Source organism: Dermochelys coriacea, chromosome 22, assembly GCF_009764565.3.
Source record: "Dermochelys coriacea isolate rDerCor1 chromosome 22, rDerCor1.pri.v4, whole genome shotgun sequence".
NCBI lineage: Eukaryota > Metazoa > Chordata > Testudines > Dermochelyidae > Dermochelys > Dermochelys coriacea.
Genome location: NC_050089.1, coordinates 12,711,826 through 12,722,744, shown reverse-complemented (window position 1 = coordinate 12,722,744; position 10,919 = coordinate 12,711,826). Strand labels below are relative to the sequence as shown.

Sequence of the window (10,919 nt, the reverse complement as noted above, 5' to 3'; positions counted from 1 at the left end):
CAGACCACTTCACCTTGAATGATCACAGGTTTCAGAGTAGCAGCCGTGTTAGTCTGTATTCTCAAAAAGAAAAGGAGTACTTGTGGCACCTTAGAGACTAACAAATTTATTTATTAGAGCATAAGCTTTCGTGAGCTACAGCTCACTTCATCGGATGCTCACGAAAGCTTATGCTCTAATAAATAAATTTGTTAGTCTCTAAGGTGCCACAAGTACTCCTTTTCTTTTTCACCTTGAATGAGATTAAAAAAGTCTGGGACAGCCCAGTTTGGAAAAAGACAACTTGGGGGAGTGTGTGTGTGTGTGTGGGGGGGGGGATATGACAGAGGTCTATGAAATCATGAATGGTGTGTAATTTACCCCTTCACATAATACAAGAATCAGGGGTCACCCTATGAAATTAATAGGCAGCAGGTTTAAAACAAACAGAAGGCAGTACTTCACACAACACACAGTCAACCTGTGGAACTCATTGCCAGGGGACGGGTGAAGGGCATAAGTACAGCTGGGTTCAAAAAAGCACTAGATAAGTTCATGGCGGATAGGGTTCATCAAGGGCTAGTAGCCAAGATGCTCAGGGATGCAACCCCGTGCTCCCGGTGTCCCTAAGCCTCGGAGGGCCAGAAGCTGGGAGTGGACGTCAGGGGAGGGATCCCTGGATCATCGCCCTGTTCTGGTCACGGCGGTGGAAGCATCTGGCCCCAGCCACTGCCTGCAGGCTGGATCCTGGGCCGGCTGCACCACGGGCTGACCCAGTATCGCAGGGGGCCGGGGGCGCCCGACACCAGCCAGGGGCCACGGGACGCGAGCCCAGACTCCGCCTGGGGGTGGCAGAGCAGCCACTGGGACGGAGCCCATCCCCAGCCACCCCTCTGCCCGGGGTGGGGCGCTGCCCCTTTAAATCCTCAGCCCAGAGCGTGGTTTTAGCCCCACCCACCCAGCCGGAGCCAGCATTAGCCAATCGAAGGAGACTCGGGACCCATAGGCCACGCCCCTTCCGTCGGAACGTAAACAGCAACCCCCCCCCCGGAGTCCTTCGAACAGCCCAATCAGAGCGGGAGGAGGGCGGATCTCGCCGCCCATTGGCCGGCGTCCGGCCCCGCCCACTCAAGATGGTGGCGCCCATCTGCGCCGAGGAAGCCCCGGGACGCGGATAAGACTAACCCCCCGCGGGGGGGAGGGGGGAAACGATCCGGGGCCCCCCCCGGTGGGAGAGCGGGGTGAGGAGCTGCTCCCCCCCCCCCGCCGCTGCGGGATGGAATCGCCCAGCCGGCACTCCCGCGCCCGCCCCCGCCCCGCAAGGGGGTGACCCCGGTCCCCCCCCCCGGGGGGGGCGCTTAAAGGAGTCGCCGCTGACAGGAGGCGGGTGCGGGGGGCCAGGAAGCCCCAACCCAGAGGTTCCCCCCCCCAGCCAGAGGACCCCCAAGCCTGAGGGATTTCACACCCCCACCCCTGCTGGGACCCCTGTCTGATTGCCCCCCAGTCTGGTAGCAAGGGACACATCCCCCCCCCCCCCAGCCAGGACCTTGAAACGCTAAAGTGACCCCCACCCCAGCTCCCCTCCCCAGGCACATTCAGCCACCAGAAGATCCTCTTCTCCTCCAGCTGCCTGGCAGGACCCTCCCCATCCCCTGGGAACCATCCCCATCCCTTCCGCTTTTCCAGTCAAAGCCTGACCCTTCTCTTTTCCTCCAACCCATCTGCTGTAGTTCACGCCGGGACCCCCCTCGTCAGGGCGCGAGCCATGGATCTAGTGTTCCTGGTCATCAACGGCATAGGGATGGCCCTGAATTTCTTGAGCCTCCTGCTCGATGTGAACTTCTTCCTGGTCTCCACCTTGGTCTCCGTGCTGGTCTGGCTCATCACGTTCATCTACAACCTGCCCAGTGCACTGGTGGCTGGTGTGATCCACTGCTGGAACGGGACTTTGTTCTCCTTGGTGTACCTGGTGGAGGCGCTTTGCTGCCTGGCCCTGGGCTCTGTCCAAACTGTCACCGGCCTGTTCCGAGGCTTCTGCTCCAGCCTTGAGAGTCTGAAAGTGATCGGGAACCTGTTCTCGCACCTGGTCCTGAGAAGCAAGGAACTTGTGCACCGAGGGCTCTGGAATGTGGTTGGCTCTGGCCAGTCGCTCCTGAGGCAGGTATGCGAAGTGTTTACCATTGTCATGAGCCTCCTCGCCTACTTAGTTAACAGCATCATCAACATCTGCCTGATTGGCACCCAGAATCTGGTGCTGGCCCTGTGGGACTCCATCATTGGCCCTTTCCTAAGAGTCACAGACCTCCTCTCTGCTTTTCTTGCTCACATGTCTAGCAGTGCCATTGCCATATCCATTCTCGTGTGGTCACCCTGCCAGCTGGCATTCGAACTCCTAGAGTCCATAAGCAAACTCCTGGTTAATGTCTTCTTCCTGAATCCTTATGGCTTAGTGTTGCTGGCCCTAATTGTCACAGTCAGCATCTTAGTCCTCAACCCTGAGCTGACAAGGACGCTGGCAAACTATGTGTTGGGATACCTGAATACCTTGCCTTCCTACCACCACCTGCGGAGGGACATCTGGCGCCTCTATCAGATTGTGCTCTTGTCACTGGGGATGGTCGTGAGCTCCCATGCTTGGCGCAGGGTAGCAGGCTGGAGTCTCCAAATGGCCAACTGGAATGGAGGAGGCAGAGCAACAAACCTGCCGGTCAATCAAGAGCCACAAGGTGCAGAGGCCAACCAAGACAGGCTAGGGGCAGCTGCAACCATTCATAGGCCAGTTGCTCCTGGAGAAGTTCCTCAGGGAAGACCAGGGCCGCCTGGAGCCAATCAGCAGGGTGCAGGTGGTGCCCGTCAGGTGCAGCAGCCGGCAGCCAGAGGACGTGGGGACCAACATGACACGAACGTTGAGCAAGGATCAAATGCACAACCAACCTCTGGTCGAAATGCCACAGCAGGGCAGCGCCTCCAGCTTCCAGGCGAAGGACCAAGCACATCACGAGCCAAAGCTCTGAGGAAAGAGCAGCTGAATGCTTCGGAGGAGGACAGTGAGGATGTCACTTCGGAGAATGACCCGTGGATGCTCCTGAAAGAACAAGAAGAACGTAAAAAATGTGTCATCTGTCAGGACCAAAGTAAGACAGTCTTGCTCCTACCGTGCAGGCACTTGTGCCTCTGCCAACAATGCACCGAAATCCTACTGCAGCAGGCCATCTACCAGCGCAACTGCCCACTCTGCCGACAGATGATACTGCAGACTCTCGACGTGTACTTGTGAGTTCGGGGTATCGCTTAATCTACATTCCACCGGGTTTACCCGGTGTGCCAGCCAGCACAGGAGAATCCTGGGACCCTGGCTTCACGACGGTGTTACTTTCTGTGTCAAGTACCCGGCAGTAGCTCAGCACTTTCTATGCCACCAGGAGTTTTCCAGAGAACTGAGAATGGCATTGAAATACAGAGAACATTAGAAGCTTGGTTTCACTAATATTATGGTGTAACTTGCTTGTCACGGCCACTGGAAAGCACAGCAGCCGATCTCAATAATGGACTAAAAGGTTTTAGCAGTTGAAAATTCTGTATTTCAAGGACTTTTGCCTGGAGTGCAGAATCTTCCTCTGTTGGCTTATCATACAGAGTATCCAAAGCAAGGCTTGAAAAAGGCTCCAGACACTTCCTAGCCAAAGTCTGCTATGAAAGATGAAGGCTGTACCCTGGTAAGAAACTCAGCTGTTAGGAAAAGGCAAATGCTGGAATTCCAACCATGCTATTAGGAGCAAGGCAGGCTTGGCTAGTGACTGCCTGAAAATCTTGGCATTTCTCCTCTTCTCTCAGCTGTTGAGAGGGAGAGGGAGCTCTTCTTGTTCCCCCTTAACCTCCTGCTTTCTTGTAAGGGGGCAGGAAGAGAGTTGAGTGGCTGACAGCCTGCAGCAGCAGGGTGAAATTGACACGTTCTTGGTCAGTTTCACAGCAAACTACAGTGCTGTCCTGTCAATTTCACACTGGTGCCCCAGGCTCACAGGTCCAGATTCTCAAAGATATTTAGGCCTCAAACACCTATCAATTTCAATGGGCACTTAAATACTTTTGAGGATCTCGGCTACAGCCCCTAGTGAGTGGGCAAGCGCATCTTTCAAGCCTGATCCAAAAGACTGGCTAGTGATCTCCAAAGCAAGAGGCCTATTTGGCTTTTGGTTGCAGAAGCACACCCTGTGCAATCTTTAATCATTCCTTCAGAAACTGTCACAATATTTTGGATCCTGGTGCCATCTGGGGTCTTGATTTTTTTTCTTTTTCCCCTTCAAAAGCTGGTAATGCAGGGGGGAGATTACTAGGCTGTGGTATTTTTCCAGCTCATTTTCCCCACTTCTTTCAGGGCCCCTCCTCCTCGAGAGAGACTCAAGTTAGAAGCCAAATGTTGCTACTGAGGGGAACACAAACTCTTCCCAGTTTAACTTACCATAGAGTTAAGTCAGCACCTCATTGGATACACTGGCATGTAATTAGCACAGATCACCTATGCAAGATAGCACATCCAGACTCCTTGCACAGCTTTTCTTTTTGGGGGCGGGGGATTGAGTGGGGGAGAGGAAAGCTGGCTCTTTTTTTCCTTTTGAAGATTTTCTTCTCATGAATGTGGTGCTGTTTTAACAGCCCTGGAGACTGAAGGCCTCCATTTATTCACAGAACAGGTCCAGCTTGGGCAGCAGCAATGCAAGCATCCACATCTCACTGTACTTCCCTCCGCACTCAGAGGGTCCCCTTTAGAAGGGACTTGATTCTCCGTGGCCTACTCAACCCATGGCCTTTACCGAGACTGCTCTAGAGCCATCCTGTTGTAACAGCCTTCACTGGCTCCCAGTCTGGGTTTAAATTGAAGGTGTGGTCTCCAAGGGGGGAAGCTCCAAATCCCAATGCTGGACCTCTGAGACATGCAGGCTCTGGGGAGCAAGTACTTTTCCATGTGGGATGAAGCTGTGATTGCACATATAGGGGTTGTAATTTAGAGTGGGATTATACAATGTTAAGTTTTACCCACGGTCTGAAATGTGAAACATGGGATGAGATCTCCTTTGGTTATGCACCATCCCCCTGCAGTGAAACTTAGCAGTAAGCTCTGGACTGGGAGGTCTGGAGGGCCTGTCAACATTTTGCCAGTAAGCATAATTCCAAGAGATCAGTGAGCTGACAAATAAATATTTAAACTAAAACCCTCTCATGTTCCTGGATGCTTGAGATGGGTTATAAGAGTGCCAGAATCAATTTAATTGTCAGTGCTTAAATTGGAAAGAGTCCCTGGACCACAAGACAAGAAGCTGAGAGCTGTTTTTGTTCTCTCTCATGCTAATAAATAACTGATAGTTGGTCTGACCCCAAATGAAGCCCTGTATTAAGGCCAGAGAGCACTTGGGGAGAGTCGAATGAGTTTGTTTACCCTGCAGAATTCTACTATGTCATAATGAGTCGCGGGTTAGTCGGAGTGAATGTAACTGAATAGTTATAAGCACTTCGTGGGACGTTGTTACAGTCTCGGTGAAATGCTGGCTGTACTGATGGCAATGGGAAAATTGACTTCATTGGGTGCAGGATTTACCCCTGGTCTCGCTATGGCGTTAGTATATGCGGCGGCCCCTGCATGGAGGCCAGAACCAAACAGTTCTACCAAGGGCGGGGCACTGTGCTGCCCTGCATCGCACGGCGCACAACAGCCTGTAGGAAGACCACCCGTATGTGTGTGCTTGATGGTCTTGGGGAGGCTGATCCAGGCATTGGTGGAGAGTTTCAGGGCGGAGCTTCACCTGGCAGATGAGTGTGAAGGGTGAGATGCAGAACCTGTGAGGTTAAGCTTCTAACCTCGAAAGCTGCATGGGAGCAGTGCTGCTACTGGGCCACTGACACGTAAAATGATTCAGCTTTCACTTTCTGATCAATAAAAAAAGAATCATAGACAAGCATTTGAATGGCTGCTGTGTGATGCCGCTGGCAAGGGAATGAAAAATATCCTTCTCTGCCCCCTCTGAGCACCTTACACTTGAAATCTAGGGTGACAAAAGAGAGATATCACGGAATCAAGTTCTGCCCTCGCTTGTAACCCACACAGCCAGAGGTACAATGTGGGCCCTGCCTATTCTGACACACAGCCAGGCTTGCAATCCTCATGTTTACAATCTCTTACTTTGCTATTTTAGAAAAAAATTTCCCTCCCCCCCCAGCTGCAGTCTGTTTCAAATGTTGCTTTCCTCTCCATCTGGCTAGTCCCTTTCATTTTCTGCCTCGTCTCCATTTTCAAACACTGCAGGGCGATGTTGAAATCCAAATGGAGAATTCCCCTGGAAATGCTCTGATTGATTTGTAGAGTTTGTATAACCCCCAATCACCACAAGAGCGTCTCAAAGCGCAGCAGAATGGTGGCTGCGGGGCTGGGCCAAAGCTCTTTCCCGGGGGTACGTGTTTTCTGCCCCTTCAGAAAGTGCTCCAGGGCCTGTCAATGCTGATGGGCTGGGGGGAAAAACCATGCCAAATAACAAAGCTAATAGCTGCCTTGCTAAAAGCCCAAGTGTATTTGTGGTATTATTCATGCCACAGATTGCACAGGCACAATCTAATACAATAGCACGGGTCAGCTGGTGTAAATGGGCAGAGAGCTATGCCCATTTCAGCCTGAGGAGGATCTGGCCGAAGAGGCTTCTTAGGCTCTTGGGGAGGTGCAGCGTCATTAACTGTACATAACACTTTCCACCTGCTCCAGCACAGATGAGGCTATTCCACTTCTTCCTAACCATCCCCCTGGGACCCTGGATGCAGGCGAACCCGGCCCTCTTGGTAAGGTTAGCCAGACCCTCCCGATTTGTGCCTTCATAAAAAGCTGGCTCCCTCATGGCTGCTCTGCTTTGAGGGTTTATTTTGAGCGATTGCTTTTCTAACGCAGTCCCCTGAGGGGGAGAGTTTTGTATCAGGCTTTCTGCGGGACTTCTCTTCCCAGAGCTCACTGCTGCTTCCCTTCCTATCCAGTCTTTTTTAATGTTTTAAAAGTCAGTCTCTTTGCCTTTTTAGGGGCTGTTATTTGCTATCCAGAAAAGCTGTGTGTTTTAAGGTTAACTCTTTGCACTACGAACCTGACTCTGCACATTAAAGTCTCCTTTGCAAAAACCAAACTGGCCATGGCCCCGTTCTTGGGAGTGCTCTGATTGGGGGAGGGCAACCTCCCCACAGGGATACTGATGTTGAACATCATTTCCGCTCATCTCTGGCCCCCTGGAAAAGGGAAAAAGCCCTGCATCCAGAGATTGCAGGCTTTAATCAGCAGGGAACCTGCAGCTTTAGCAGGAGAGTTCTGAGCAGAAACGACAAGGGTGAAGAACAGGGTAGGTCGTGGTGGGGGTGGGCAGAGGTAACTGGGGGGAGTGTGTTCAGATTGTACACACAACCAGAGAGGGTGAGGAGGAGACCCTTCAGGGGTGTGGTCAGGCCCTAGGCAGATAATGGGGATGGTGTGTCGGGGTGTGCTTGAGTGTAACACACAGTTAACCTTCAACTGGGGAAGCTTTGGCCACTAGCATGCACAAGTGCAGCTACTGCTGTCATTTATGGCTAGTGCCCCCTGTGCCATCCTTCCCCCCCAGCTTCCCAGTTGTGTGAAACAAAACAAGTAGGTAGTAAAAACTGGCCGAGTTCTTGGTCAATATCCCTGCCCTCCAACCTCTTTCAGAGCCATGTTCCCTCACTCACTGGTATCTGTTATTTCTATATATGTTCTTCTTGCAACCAGATCAGGCCTTGGGCAGCGGGGAGAACCCAGCCAACAGGAAAGCTTCAGCATTTACAGGTCAGCTGGGTTTTGAGTTATGCTGTATGGAAGGGAACAAAAAAAATCTGAAATTAATTCATTTTTTTCTCAGCAGGAAAAATCTTTCCCCTCACGCTCTCATAATAATTAATAATATAATAAAATAGTGGTTAGATTTTGCTCTAGCTTTCCAAAGAGAAAGCTCCCTTTGAGCTTAGCCCGAGCATGGAAAAGTTCAACCCCCATAGAAGACTTTACAGAAATTTCTGAGCATGCGGAGACATGTGACTCAGCATAGATGCCACCTTATCTGATACTCTGGGGGACCTTGAGCAAGTTGCTTCCTTTCTCAGTGATTCAGCTTCTCCAGCTGTGAAATGGGGATGATGATCTGGACCTACCCCCCAAGGGCGGATGGGAGGCTAATTTATTCATGTCTGCAAAATGTGACACTCCAGGGTATCTCTAGGAGGCACTATAAGCGGAGAGAGAAGACCCAGAAAGGAGGGTGTTTCACTTATTATGTGTCTAGGTAACATTTCCTTGTAACAGTATGGAAGCCACAACTATCTGGCTTCCTATCAATTATGCTTTGAGGTTTGTGAAAGTGCAGTAGCTGTTTAATGTGTTATTCTTCACGTCCTGTCCTAAGTTGCTGGACGGATATGCACGGATAATCACCTGCCGCTTTTCAACCCAGGGGTAGTTGCATTTCACTGGTGGATGAACTATTCTTGCATATAGTTTGGAGCCACGAAATGGGAAGGAGTTCTAGCTTCCAGTTCCCTGATCTAAATGCTCGACAGCCCCAGTCCCAGAGTAAGAAACATAATCCAGGAGTCCTAAAGCTCAGACTCTTCCACTCTAGTCAATAAAAAACACCCCCTCCCAAAGCCAGGACTAAAACCAAGGAGTCCTGGCTCTCAGTGCCTGCTCCAGCCACTACAAAGGTCTGTGTTCCTTTGGGAGATGGATGTCTCTAATGCTGTCTCATCTCTCTGCAGCCCTTGTGTGAGCGTACTCCCAGCCCCACCTCTCGGCATATACGCAGCACTTCCTAGCTCTGAATATTAGCTAACTCATAGAATCATAGAATCATAGAATATCAGGGTTGGAAGGGACCCCAGAAGGTCATCTAGTCCAACCCCCTGCTCAAAGCAGGACCAAGTCCCAGTTAAATCATCCTAGCCAGGGCTTTGTCAAGCCTGACCTTAAAAACCTCTAAGGAAGGAGATTCTACCACCTCCCTAGGTAACGCATTCCAGTGTTTCACCACCCTCTTAGTGAAAAAGTTTTTCCTAATATCCAATCTAAACCTCCCCCATTGCAACTTGAGACCATTACTCCTCGTTCTGTCATCTGCTACCATTGAGAACAGTCTAGAGCCATCCTCTTTGAAACCCCCTTTCAGGTAGTTGAAAGCAGCTATCAAATCCCCCCTCATTCTTCTCTTCTGCAGACTAAACAATCCCAGCTCCCTCAGCCTCTCCTCGTAAGTCATGTGCTCTAGACCCCTAATCATTTTTGTTGCCCTTCGCTGTACTCTTTCCAATTTATCCACATCCTTCTTGTAGTGTGGGGCCCAAAACTGGACACAGTACTCCAGATGAGGCCTCACCAGTGTCGAATAGAGGGGAACGATCACGTCCCTCGATCTGCTCGCTATGCCCCTACTTATACATCCCAAAATGCCATTGGCCTTCTTGGCAACAAGGGCACACTGCTGACTCATATCCAGCTTCTCGTCCACTGTCACCCCTAGGTCCTTTTCCGCAGAACTGCTGCCGAGCCATTCGGTCCCTAGTCTGTAGCGGTGCATTGGATTCTTCCATCCTAAGTGCAGGACCCTGCACTTATCCTTATTGAACCTCATTAGATTTCTTTTGGCCCAATCTTCCAATTTGTCTAGGTCCTTCTGTATCCTATCCCTCCCCTCCAGCGTATCTACCACTCCTCCCAGTTTAGTATCATCCGCAAATTTGCTGAGAGTGCAATCCACACCATCCTCCAGATCATTTATGAAGATATTGAACAAAACGGGCCCCAGGACCGACCCCTGGGGCACTCCACTTGACACCGGCTGCCAACTAGACATGGAGCCATTGATCACTACCCGTTGAGCCCGACAATCTAGCCAGCTTTCTACCCACCTTATAGTGCATTCATCCAGCCCATACTTCCTTAACTTGCTGACAAGAATGCTGTGGGAGACCGTGTCAAAAGCTTTGCTAAAGTCAAGAAACAATACATCCACTGCTTTCCCTTCATCCACAGAACCAGTAATCTCATCATAAAAGGCGATTAGATTAGTCAGGCATGACCTTCCCTTGGTGAATCCATGCTGACTGTTCCTGATCACTTTCCTCTCCTCTAAGTGCTTCAGGATTGATTCTTTGAGGGCCTGCTCCATGATTTTTCCAGGGACTGAGGTGAGGCTGACCGGCCTGTAGTTCCCAGGATCCTCCTTCTTCCCTTTTTTAAAGATGGGCACTACATTAGCCTTTTTCCAGTCATCCGGGACTTCCCCCGTTCGCCACGAGTTTTCAAAGATAATGGCCAAGGGCTCTGCAATCACAGCCGCCAATTCCCTCAGCACTCTCGGATGCAATTCGTCCGGCCCCATGGACTTGTGCACGTCCAGCTTTTCTAAATAGTCCCTAACCACCTCTATCTCTACAGAGGGCTGGCCATCTCTTCCCCATTTTGTGATGCCCAGCACAGCAGTCTGGGAGCTGACCTTGTTAGTGAAAACAGAGGCAAAAAAAGCATTGAGTACATTAGCTTTTTCCACATCCTCTGTCACTAGCTTGCCTCCCTCATTCAGTAAGGGGCCCACACTTTCCTTGGCTTTCTTCTTGTTGCCAACATACCTGAAGAAACCCTTCTTGTTACTCTTGACATCTCTTGCTAGCTGCAGCTCCAGGTGCGATTTGGCCCTCCTGATATCTTTCCTACATGCCCGAGCAATATTTTTATACTCTTCCCTGGTCATATGTCCAACCTTCCACTTCTTGTAAGCTTCTTTTTTATGTTTAAGATCCGCTAGGATTTCACCATTAAGCCAAGCTGGTCGCCTGCCATATTTACTATTCTTTCGACTCATCGGGATGGTTTGTCCCTGTAACCTCAACAGGGATTCCTTGAAATACAGCTC

General features: G+C 50.8%; 1 protein-coding gene across 3 annotated transcripts; it reads left to right on the top strand.

Annotated features, from left to right (window-relative positions):
* The first annotated feature begins 1,044 nt into the window (after positions 1-1,044).
* Positions 1,045-7,133, top strand: RNF26 (ring finger protein 26). Of its 3 annotated transcripts, none has more exons than XM_038380806.2 (2): positions 1,045-1,220; positions 1,710-7,133. In XM_038380806.2, the coding sequence occupies exon 2, from the start codon at positions 1,745-1,747 to the stop codon at positions 3,254-3,256; it is 1,512 nt and encodes a 503-aa protein (XP_038236734.1). In that variant the 5' UTR covers positions 1,045-1,220; positions 1,710-1,744; the 3' UTR covers positions 3,257-7,133. The 3 variants fall into 3 exon arrangements, with proteins under 3 accessions (XP_038236734.1, XP_043357010.1, XP_043357011.1); XM_043501075.1 differs by having other exon boundaries at positions 1,071-1,220; positions 1,701-7,133; XM_043501076.1 differs by having other exon boundaries at positions 1,147-1,302; positions 1,701-7,133.
* The last annotated feature ends 3,786 nt before the right edge of the window (positions 7,134-10,919 follow it).

Bases quoted from the DNA above. Each gene is read 5' to 3' on its own strand.
- RNF26 (XM_038380806.2), top strand. From the start codon at position 1,745: ATGGATCTAGTGTTCCTGGTCATCAACGGCATAGGGATGGCCCTGAAT.